The 12,113-nt window shown below is 46.3% G+C and overlaps 1 protein-coding gene across 1 annotated transcript in view; it reads right to left on the reverse strand.

Annotated features, from left to right (window-relative positions):
- Positions 1 to 3,550: 3,550 nt before the first annotated feature.
- colgalt2b (collagen beta(1-O)galactosyltransferase 2b) overlaps positions 3,551 to 12,113 on the reverse strand; it is a 40,359-nt gene continuing 31,796 nt past the window's right edge. The window contains exons 8-12 of the mRNA XM_087783171.1: positions 9,580 to 9,686; positions 7,585 to 7,717; positions 6,687 to 6,814; positions 6,420 to 6,626; positions 3,551 to 3,923 (exon numbers count right to left, since the gene is read on the reverse strand). Coding sequence (XP_087639297.1) covers positions 3,656 to 3,923; positions 6,420 to 6,626; positions 6,687 to 6,814; positions 7,585 to 7,717; positions 9,580 to 9,686 — 843 coding nt within the window. The 3' untranslated portion in view covers positions 3,551 to 3,655. The remainder of the gene's footprint in view (positions 3,924 to 6,419; positions 6,627 to 6,686; positions 6,815 to 7,584; positions 7,718 to 9,579; positions 9,687 to 12,113) is intronic.

Below are 12,113 nucleotides of genomic sequence, written 5' to 3' on the forward strand. Positions count from 1 at the left end.
AAAACAAACTGTTACAATAGTCCAGACGAGAAGAAACAAACTCATGGATTATAAGATCCAGATCATGTTGTGACAACATTTTCCTAAGTTAAGAGATTTTTCTCAGTTGAAGGAAACAGTTTCTGGTCAGTTTTCTTCAGTGTTGAACAAGAGACATGTCTTTATCAAATACAACACCCAGTCTGCCCTTTGGAGCTTTAAGCGCATGGTGGAGGAAGTGGAGGCCGCCTATGGGCCATGCTCGGAACATGCGGCAGCCATTGGCATTGAATTGAGGCAAAGGGTCCGTAAACCAGGTGAATCTCTACACGCACTCAGGGTCGACATATATGAGGAGGTCTCCATTGTTTATGCTGACCGGACTGATGCAGAGCAAGACTGCATCCGTATTGAGATCTTCAACAACGCCCTGGCAGATGCTGAGGTAGTGCAGAAGCTTTTAGAAGACCAACCCCGCACCCTGGCGAGAGCTTATGAAATAGCACACAAGTATGAAGCCACCAGGAGAGCTGCCAGGGCCGTTACACAAATGATGCGTCAAGGGGGCCGTGGCTCTGTGGCACCAGGGACCAGAACTGCGATGCTGCGGGAACCAACGTTCATGGGGATGAATGAGGAGCCCCAGATGGCACCAAGGATACTCTCTGAAACACCGCTGAGGGCACCAAAAAATTCCATACCATGGCAGGCTAACAGAAGCAGGTACAAAAAGACAATCAGGGGAGAAGTTGTATGTCACAACTGCTCTGGAGTGGTACACACTCAGTAGAACTGCCCCTTCTCTCAACAACAACCATGGCGTCCCACTAATGATGGCCTCAACTCCGCACTTGATCCAACCACAGTCGTCTTTTTGGGGGCCATTCTATTGGTAGAGACATGATGTTAAGTCCCACCCAGGGTTTCATTGAGAAGCGCCATGTTCTGGTGTCCTTGTACTGAGTCACTTGCAAGCCCATTATGTTCAGAGTTGCCCTAACCTGTCGCGAAGTGATCGCCAAAATCTGGCATCCTTGTTAAAGTCTCACAGTGATGTTTTCTCTTCCAGCCCCACTGATCTCGGCCGTACTAGCATTGTTCAGCACGACATTCTGACAATCCCTGGACCACCTGTAAAACAACCACCACGCTCAATGGCCAGGGACAAACAAATATCAGCGGACAAGCAGTTACAACAAACTCTGGATGCTGGTGCGGCCCAGCCCAGTAACAGCAGCTGGGCTGCACCGGTTGTGATGGTGAGAAAGAAAGACCAAACTCACTGGCTCTGTTTGGATTTCAGACCCCTGAATGAACGAATCAATAAGGATGTCTACTCTTTGCCCCGCATCCAAGACACTCTAGACACGCTATCTTCTGCAAAGTTCTTCAGTACTCTAGATCTGACGTCAGAAATGATCCCCAGGGCCCACAAAGCTGCTGCATTCTGTACACGAAAGGGACTCTTCAAGTGGAATGTGATGGCGTTCGGACTGTGCAATACGCCCGCCACGTTTCAGAGACTTATGGACCGTGTCTTAGTTGGACTACAATGGGAGACCTGCGTTGTCTACCTCGATGACATGATTGTTCTGGGGCAGGACAGAGCTCAAATGCTGGAGTGATTAGGCCAGGTGTTTGCTAGGTTGCGGCAATCAAACTTAAAGCTAAAACCCTCCAAGTGTTGTTTGTTTCGGGAGCAAATTGTCTACTTAGGGCACGTGGTCTCTGCTAAGGGAGTAGCTACTGACCCTCAAAAGATCGAACAAGTGAAAGACTTGCCTGTACCCAGGAATGTCCATGAAGTATGGCAGTTTGTTGGTCTGGCCTCCTACTATCGGCTTTTGTTGCAGACTTCTCAACAATAGCCCAGCCGCTCCACAAACTCACCAAAAAGTATGCTCACTACAGATGGACAGAAGAATGTCAGGAGGCATTTGAAGAACTGAAGCAGCGACTGAGCTGGGTCCTATTCTGGGCTATCCGCTCGATGAAGGTCAACTGTTCGTTGACACTGGGGCACTCCCAAGTGCAGGGTGGCGAGGAGAGAGTCTTGGCATATGGAAGCAGAAGGTTGACGACTACGAAGCAGAATTACTGCACAATGAGACGAGAACTCTTAGCAGTGCAGGGGTTCACTTCCTATTTCAGGCAGTACCTGCTGGGCTGACCCTTTACCATCGGCACCGACCACAGCCGCTTGAGATGGTTGACCAGGTTAAGGGAGCCAGAAGGTCAGCTAGCTCGTTGGTTGGAAAAGCTCATGAATACAACTTCTGTGTGGTCCACCGGTCGGGGAAAAAACACCAAAATGCAGATGCACTCTCAAGGAAACCGTGTCGGGGTTCATGTCCATGTACAATACCAGACCAGTGTCCAGCGTCAGCAGAAAGAGGTACAGTGCAACCTAACTAGTGACATAGAGAAGTCAGTTGTTATTGCAGGTACCACAGAGCAACAGCCAGTGGGTGTAGTGGAGCCTGAAGGTTGGGTTGGCAGCAGGGTTGCAGAACTGGGGCCACTGATAGTGGGGGTAGGGCACAGTGGAGTCAGCAGCTGCAGGGGGGTTGCCACCCAACCATTCAAAGTTAGTGAGACGGCTCAAAGCGAATTGTTCAGAAGTTAGACCTGCAAGCAGCTCAACACAGCTCATAAGTCAGATCCAGATATAGCACCAGTGTTAAAGTGGATAGAAGAAGGAAGCGTCAGGACGTCTTGGGTCAACATATCAGAGTGCAGCCCCTCTACAAAAGCTTCCTGGGCGCAATGGAAAAGGCTGTATAAGAGGGATAGAGTACATTTGAGGAATTTTTATTGCACCGAAGGGAAGGTTCAACATTTACAGATCTTGCTGCACCATGCTTGCCGCAAACCAGTGATGGAGCAGATGCACGAAGGACCTGTGAATGCCCACTTTGGAGCAGAGAGAACACTAGCATGCCTTAAAACCAGATATTATTGGTACAACATGAGGGACGATGTTATATTGTGGAGCCTTACCAGCACCAGTTGCGCTGCCGAGTCCCGGGCCAAGAAAACCCCTCATGCCGCTGTGGGCACGGTACGAGTCAGTGCACCTATGGAGAGAATTGTCGACTTGATGGGGCCTTTGAATGAGACAGAGAGACACAACAGATTCATACTTATGGTGCAGGACTATTTCAGTAAGTGGGTGGAAGCTTATCCAGTCCCCAACGAGCAAGCAACAACGGTGGCAGAGAAGACTGCCTATGAGTGGGTATGCAGATACGTTTGTACAAACAATTTAATTTTTTACTCAAGATTTCATGTGTGGGTGTGTGTGTTCGAGTCTTTGTGTGTGTGTATTTGTGTGTGTGTGTTTGGGTCTTTGTGTGTGTATTTGTGTGTGTGTGTTCGAGTCTTTGTGTGTGTGTGTTTGGGTCTTTGTGTGTGTATTTGTGTGTGTTTGGGTCTTTGTGTGTGTATTTGTGTGGGGGTGTTTGGGTCTTTGTGTGTGTGTGTGTGTGTGTATTGTGTGTGTGTTTGTTTGGGTCTTTCTTTGTGTATTTGTGTGTGTGTATAGGTCATATATAGGACAGTTTAATTTGTCTTGTTTATTAAAAAATACTCTTCAAATGTGTCGTCCTTGAGATGTTTTATAAATAAAGTTTGAAGAAGCTTCTTCTGGTCTCAGCGCGTCCTGTGAAGTCAGGAGTCACAGTTCGTCTCGGGAGCCGCGGGACGCCGGCGGCGGCGAGTCTCCGGTGACGCTGTTCTGGGCCACGGTGTGGATGCGACCCTGCTGCGCCGTCTTGTGCTGCCGGTCCCAGTCCGTGGCCACGGCCTCGTCGTCCCAGATGGTGGAGGTCTCGGTGTCGCTGATGTAGCCCGGCTCCCCGGTGTAGTGGGTGGGATAGAGGAGCAGCGGCTCCACTGAGAACGCCTTCAAGTCTCTGGACTCAAACTGCTTCATGTACTCGACGCTGAGGAGACAAGAGTGAAGCATCCTTCAGTGACGCCACACGACGTGATCAGTACAAGATAAACAAACACTTTTCAATGAAATCAATTTGAATTAAGGAAGCACCGGAAATATGAGCTCAACATTAGTGTACAAGTATATTTGTGTAGTATTGTCCAGTACTTGACTCTGGTGTTGTGATAGTGTAGTAACAAGTATATATGTGTAGTATTGTCCAGAACTTGACTCTCATGTTGTGATAGTGTAGTAACAAGTATATTTGTGTAGTATTGTCCATTACTTGACTCTGGTGTTGTGATAGTGTAGTAACAAGTATATATGTGTAGTATTGTCCAGTACTTGAGTCTGGTGTTGTGATAGTGTAGTAACAAGTATATATGTGTAGTATTGTCCAGTACTTGACTCTGGTGTTGTGATAGTGTAGTAACAAGTATATATGTGTAGTATTGTCCAGTACTTGACTCTGGTGTTGTGATAGTGTAGTAACAAGTATATATGTGTAGTATTGTCCAGTACTTGAGTCTGGTGTTGTGATAGTGTAGTAACAAGTACATATGTGTAGTATTGTCCAGTATTTGACTCTGGTGTTGTGATAGTGTAGTAAAAAGTATATATGTGTAGTATTGTCCAGTACTTGACTCTGGTGTTGTGATAGTGTAGTAACAAGTATATATGTGTAGTATTGTCCAGTACTTGAGTCTGGTGTTGTGATAGTGTAGTAACAAGTATATATGTGTAGTATTGTCCAGTACTTGACTCTGGTGTTGTGATAGTGTAGAAACAAGTACTTATGTGTAGTATTGTCCAGTACTTGACTCTGGTGTTGTGATAGTGTAGTAACAAGTATATATGTGTAGTATTGTCCAGTACTTGAGTCTGGTGTTGTGATAGTGTAGTAACAAGTACATATGTGTAGTATTGTCCAGTATTTGACTCTGGTGTTGTGATAGTGTAGTAAAAAGTATATATGTGTAGTATTGTCCAGTACTTGACTCTGGTGTTGTGATAGTGTAGTAACAAGTATATATGTGTAGTATTGTCCAGTACTTGACTCTGGTGTTGTGATAGTGTAGAAACAAGTACTTATGTGTAGTATTGTCCAGTACTTGACTCTGGTGTTGTGATAGTGTAGTAACAAGTATATATGTGTAGTATTGTCCAGTACTTGAGTCTGGTGTTGTGATAGTGTAGTAACAAGTATATGTGTAGTATTGTCCAGTACTTGACTCTGGTGTTGTGATAGTGTGGTAACAAGTATATATGTGTAGTATTGTTGTATTACAAAAGTTTGACATGCTCCATGTTTTCTTCAGCTAAAGGTTTATTCTGTTGGTCACATGACGTGATCGGCTCAGTATTGTTAGTAAAGTGACCTTTTCTTACCTGTCATAGAACTAAACAACAACACACATAGTAACTTAACACTTTTTATACGTCCACAAATGACTTCCTGCACTTTCTACCAACTCTTCCTTACACTCACTTTAGACACACACAGACACACACACACACAGACACACAGACACACAGACACACACACAGTAACGCACACACAGACACACACACACACACTGCACAGCCCCCTCACTCTATCAATGGGAATCCTGTCTGGTTCTCGGGCAGAAACATTCCAAATTCCTCCATGAGAAAGAAGGCAGGAGGAAGAGGGAAGAGGGAAGAGGAGAAGGGGGGGTGGAAGAGGTGGAGGAGGTGGAGGAGGTGGAGGAGGTGGAGGAGGAGGAGAAAGGGAAGGAGAGCATGAAAAGATATTAACTGTTCATAAAAAAAGGCGAATAAACGACGAGTCAGCAGATCTTGACCTCAATTTGAGTCAAAGTCTCAACTTGCCCGCGGCCCACTGTCCCCTGCCCACTGTCTACCTCCACTGTACACTGTCTAGTGTCTACTGCCTACAGTCTACTGTCTACTGTCTAATACCCACTGTCCATTGTCCACTGCCCACTGCCCACTGCCCACAGTCCACTGCCTACTGCCTACTGTCCACTGCCTACTGCCTACTGTCTACTGCCTACTGCCCACTGTCCACTGCCCAATGCCTACTGTCTACTGCCTACTGTCTACTGTCTACTGTCTACTGTCTACTGTCAACTGCCTACTGCCTTCGGCCTACTGCCCCCTTCCTGCTGTCTACTGTCTACTGCCCACTGTCCACTGCCCACTGTCTACTGCCCACTGTCCACTGTCCACTGTCTACTGTCTACTGCCCACTGCCCACTGTCTACTGTCCACTGTCTACTGTCTACTGTCTACTGCCTATTGTCTACTGCGTACTGCCCACTGTCTACTGCCCACTGTCTACTGTCAACTGCCTACTGCCTATTGTCTACTGCGTACTGTTTTCTGAGGCCACAAAAAAGATGTTTGATTAATCACCTTTTAAATCAACTGATCGTCTTTGTATCTTTGAACTTCTTCTGATTTAAATGTGTTTCATTGACAGTTACAGTAACAACATGATTGACGTCAGGAATCTTACTTGGGGTGTTTGTTGAACATGACGGGCAGAAACTCGTCCACCGGCAACATCTGTGGCAGGGGTCGAGCGGCGAGTAACTTCCGGGCCCCCTGCTGAGACAGAGCGTAGCCCAGGGTCCAGTAGGAGTAGTCCGCCTCCACCAGGTTGTCCACTCCGTCCACCGCCCTCTCCGGCTTTTGCACCTGCATCCTCTTCCGGCCCACGTATCTGAGCAGACAAAAGGTCAGGCTCAAGGTCAGACTCCCCGACATTCACAGCTGAACTTACATGAGGTCCCAGTCCAGCTGGACCTTCTCCAGGTCCTCCATGATGGTCTGCAGCCGCCGCCTGAACCTGGGCTCAAACCTCACGTCGTCTTCCAGGACCAGGACCTTCTGAAGCCCTTGGTCCAACACCTGACCCAACGAGACCCGAGATCAACATCGTTATTGCCCCTGCCAAGGAGCTTCTGTGTGTGGAATTGAATGAACTTAATATTTTCAAATGTTGAGACTTTTTAAATTCAATGAATGATAATAAAATATTGATTTCATTATTTTCACACAAAGACTTTGATTGAATTACAATAAATCCATTTTTTTTTTAAATTGAATCCAATATTAATGTTGTGTAATAGAGTCACCAGACCAAACCAACAGAGCACAGAGCTACTGGATCATGAGCTTCTACGTCATCACATGATCGTCTGTAAGTCGCATTATTGGCTGAAACTTTAACAAACTTCAATATAAACATATGTGTAAAAAAAATCCATTATTTTTAAAGTATTCCTTGTTTAATTATTCAATAAAAAAATAAAAAACATTTCAATATAAAAATGTTGCTGGTTCCTGAATAACCATCTGGATCCACAAATCATTTGAAGATTCATCTTGATGGTAAGAGCTGAAACTCCCTCGCTTGCTTACTATCGCCCCCTGCTGAGCTTGTCGTTATCGTACCAGCTGGAGTACCGGGAGTAAACCTGGAGTTGTTTAGTTAAACTTGTCGTGTCAACAGTTCAAGTTCCTCGACACCTTCGTGGGTCACGAGGAACAAGAGAAATCACTGGTTGTTTTTCAGGAACTTCCTTCCCGAGGAAGCCCGGTGATCAGTGGCTTCACTTCCACTGATAATTGATCTGTTTCCTGGTCAGAGCTGAAGTTCGCGATGAAGTTTCTCTCACCTGCGTCCACACGGAGTGATGGCTGAGGAAGCAACCGATCTCTCCTCGTGTCAGTACTCGGCCAGAGTACGGATCTCTGTATCCTGGCAACATCTCTATGCCCCGAGTCTGCAGCTGAGACGAGTTGAGCGTCCTGAGACACAAGCACACGTCCTGCTGAGTCATGCTTGCACATGTCCTGCTGAGTCATGCTTACACACCTCCTGCTGAGTCATTCTTACACACGTCCTGCTGAGTCAGTCTTACACACGTCCTGCTGAGTCATGCTTACACACGTCCTGCTGAGTCATTCTTACACACGTCCTGCTAAGTCAGTCTTACACACGTCCTGCTGAGTCATGCTTACACATGTCCTGCTGAGTCATTCTTACACACGTCCTGCTAAGTCAGTCTTACACACGTCCTGCTGAGTCATGCTTGCACATGTCCTGCTGAGTCATGCTTACACACGTCCTGCTGAGTCATGCTTACACACGTCCTGCTGAGTCATGCTTACACACGTCCTACTAAGTCATTCTTACACACGTCCTGCTGAGTCATGCTTACACACGTCCTGTTAAGTCATGCTTACACACGTCCTGCTGAGTCATGCTTACACACGTCCTGCTGAGTCATGCTTAAACATGTTCTGCAGAGTCATGCTTACAAACATCCTGCTGAGTCATGCTAACATATGTCCTGCTGAGTAATGCTTACACATGTCCTGCTGAGTCATGCTTAGAAACATCCTGCTGAGTCATGCTTACACATGTCCTGCTGAGTAATGCTTACACATGTCCTGCTGAGTCATGCTTAGAAACATCCTGCTGAGTCATGCTTAAACATGTCCCGCTGAGTCATGCTTAGAAACATCCTGCTGAGTCATGCTTACAAATGTCCTGCTGAGTCATGCTTACACATGTCCTGCTGAGTCATGCTTACACATGTCCTGCTGAGTCATGCTTACACATGTCCTGCTGAGTCATGCTTAGAAACATCCTGCTGAGTCATGCTTAAACATGTCCCGCTGAGTCATGCTTACAAATGTCCTGCTGAGTCATGCTTACAAATGTCCCGCTGAGTCATGCTTACACATGTCCCGCTGAGTCATGCTTACAAATGTCCTGCTGAGTCATGCTTAAACATGTCCCGCTGAGTCATGCTTACAAATGTCCCGCTGAGTCATGCTTACAAATGTCCTGCTGAGTCATGCTTACAAATGTCCTGCTGAGTCATGCTTAAACATGTCCCGCTGAGTCATGCTTACAAATGTCCCGCTGAGTCATGCTTACAAATGTCCTGCTGAGTCATGCTTACAAATGTCCCGCTGAGTCATGCTTACAAATGTCCTGCTGAGTCATGCTTACAAATGTCCCGCTGAGTCATGCTTACACATGTCCCGCTGAGTCATGCTTACAAATGTCCTGCTGAGTCATGCTTAAACATGTCCCGCTGAGTCATGCTTACAAATGTCCCGCTGAGTCATGCTTACAAATGTCCTGCTGAGTCATGCTTAAACATGTCCCGCTGAGTCATGCTTACAAATGTCCCGCTGAGTCATGCTTACAAATGTCCTGCTGAGTCATGCTTACAAATGTCCTGCTGAGTCATGCTTACACATGTCCTGCTGAGTCATGCTTACAAATGTCCTGCTGAGTCATGCTTACACATGTCCTGCTGAGTCATGCTTACAAATGTCCTGCTGAGTCATGCTTACACATGTCCTGCTGAGTCATGCTCACACAGAAGGATTAGAACATTCAACGCTGGATTAAGTTAAGAGCTGAGGAGGGAAAACATTCAGACTTTGATCCACAGAGTCAAACACAACGTAGAGACTATGACTCACATCATAGTAGTAATGATCAAATTACCTCAATAATGACAACCTTTATACACACAACAAGTACTCGACTACATCAGCAACTAGAACAACCAAAATAACGATGAAACCAAGACCAGATTCAAAAGTAACAATACTATGACGATGTGATGGACGCTGTGTTCTGGACCTACTTTCCGTCCACGGCGTCAGTCAAGGTGGCACGAAGACCCAGAGAAGCCAGAGATTTCAACATCCTGGTTCTTCTGTCCAGTCGGCGCTTCAGGTTTATGAGGAAGATCTACAGAAAATGCATGTATTATGACGTGAAATCTGATTGGACGATACAATACTGTATTCAAATGATATGTTGTCAAAAGTTATCCACAGCTGTGGTTGGTTGGCTGAGTCATGACTTGTCTTCCCGGAGGTAAGAACATTAAACCTGACGCTTTGTCCCAGCAGTTTGCTCTTCCCCCGGAGGATCGCGCCGAAGAGACAATTCTCCCTGAAAAGTGCTCCTTTAGGGCCGCCAGTTGGGATATCAAGAGGGTAGTTCTGGAGGCTTTGGAGAATAACCCTGGACCAAGTTCCAGACCGCCATCCAAGATGGTGAATTTCATTCGTCTGCTCAAATTGCAGTCCGCGTTGGAGACAGCAGACCCGCTGGTCCAACACATTTTCAGAATTCACGGCATTCCAGTTGATAAAGTCTCTGATCGCGGACCACAGTTTTTTCCTCCCAAGTCTGGAGAGCCTTGTGCAAGTCCCTGGGGGCAAATCCTAGTCTTTCGTCAGGCTACCATCCAAAGCAATGGACAGACGGAGTGGGCTAACCAGGACCTGTGATCGCTGTGTGTCGGCTCTTCACCCCCCTCCTGGTGTCATCACCTCCCTTTGGTTGAATATGCTCACCAATCTCTGACGTCATCAGCTACTGGGATGTCGCCGGTCATGGCCGCCTATGGCTATCAACCACCCCTTTTCCCTCTCAGGAGAGGGAAGCAGCGGTTTGTTACCAACTAGTGTTCCTCATTATGCAGGCGGATGTTGCGTGGTTGAGGGCGTGTCTAGCGTGTCTAGCGTGTCTAGGTGTGCGTGCTCTGTGTTGTGTTGGTGAGGAGGCGAGCAGTGAAGCCGCATATGCACATTTGTCCGGGAAAATACTATTGGAAATAAATCCATTGAAGCCAGAAAAGTTTTTGTTCCTCTGAAGACTCTCCGTGACCATCTTCGGCTTAACTATACGGACATGAAGTTACCACCGTCAAACGAGCTAAGTTGAAAACTTAGTTTCGGAAACCAGCGGGCCTTAACCACGGCCAGAAGGCTGTAATGGTAACAGGTTCCATGTGTTAAAGAATTTATGTTGCTTATAGTTTTATCACAATAAACATGTAGTCTCGATATCTGGGACATACCTTAACCAAACAAGGTAGAACATTGAACTAAGAAAGGAGCCAAACTTGTAAACAAGTATACATAGGCCCCGAAGAAAAAACGTGGTAACCAAAATTGTTGTTTAAATAGGCTGCAGTATTGAGTCATGGGTGACCCCTTGTCTCAAACAGCAGGGATGGTAGACCAGATAAATGGGATTTATAACATGCACAGGTTTAATTCCTTCTCGAATATTTTTTGTAAGCAGTGTTTAATCTGCAACAGAAATAACTCCCAAGGTCAATTGAGACCAAAACGTGGCTCATCCCCTGATCCAACTTATCCATTTCAGACCATTCACCTAGATTTTATTCAGTTATCTAAACAGAAAGGTGTTGAATATTGTCTAGTTCTTATAGACGCCTTCTCTTAGTGGGACAGTGCACATCGGTGACCAGGTCTTCATCAAGGTCATCAAGCGAAAGGCGTGGAACAGTGATAGCTGGGAAGGACCATACCAGGTTCTCCTCACCACCCCTACGGCTGTAAAGGTGGAAGGAAAAATCCCCTGGATTCACTTTTCCCACTGCAAACTGCGACATCTTGACAACTCTCCGAGACCTGAGCCTTGAGACCACAACTCATCCAAGCAACAAAAAGACGCAGGACTTCAAAATTACTGAGCTAAGACAACAACAGCGTTCTGACAGGGTTTTTATCATGCTAGTAACCTTTGACTACCCTGGGCTCTGCAACAATGATTTGTCCCCCTTTTTTACGCCCCATACTCACCACCCTGTTCCTAACCACTACCGTTATCTGAGCACCATGGGCATGGTGGGAAACACCGGCAAGATCTTGGAGAAGGTTGTGTCTGAGCAGCTGTTCCTGGATCAGAGCGACATCCATGAGAAGTTTCAGTCTGGCTTCCGTAAACATCTACGGAGACAGTCTTACTGAAGGTGTCCAGTGACATCATGATGTTCTGGTTCTCTTGGATCTGTCGTCAGCCTTTGACACAGTTGAACCAGATCCTGCTGAGAAGACTGAGGGATGAAGACTGTCTGGGTCTGTGTTAGAATGGTTCTCATCTTACCTTTCTGGGCGCAGTTTTAGTGTATCTGTCAATCAAATGAGGTCTGAATCGGCAGATCTGTTGTGTGGAGTCCCTCAAGGTTCTGTTCTGGGTCCTTTATTGTTTTTGCTATACTTGATCCTCTCTGTAAAATCATTCAGAGATTTCCTGATGTTTCTTATCACATGTTTGCTGATGACATCCAGCTCTACTGCTCTGTTGATCCAACTGAGCCCCAGAGGCTGAACTTAGTCAATTGTTGATAGAAATCAA

Source organism: Callionymus lyra, chromosome 2 (assembly GCF_982586985.1).
Source record: "Callionymus lyra chromosome 2, fCalLyr1.hap1.1, whole genome shotgun sequence".
NCBI classification, from domain to species: Eukaryota; Metazoa; Chordata; class Actinopteri; order Syngnathiformes; family Callionymidae; genus Callionymus; species Callionymus lyra.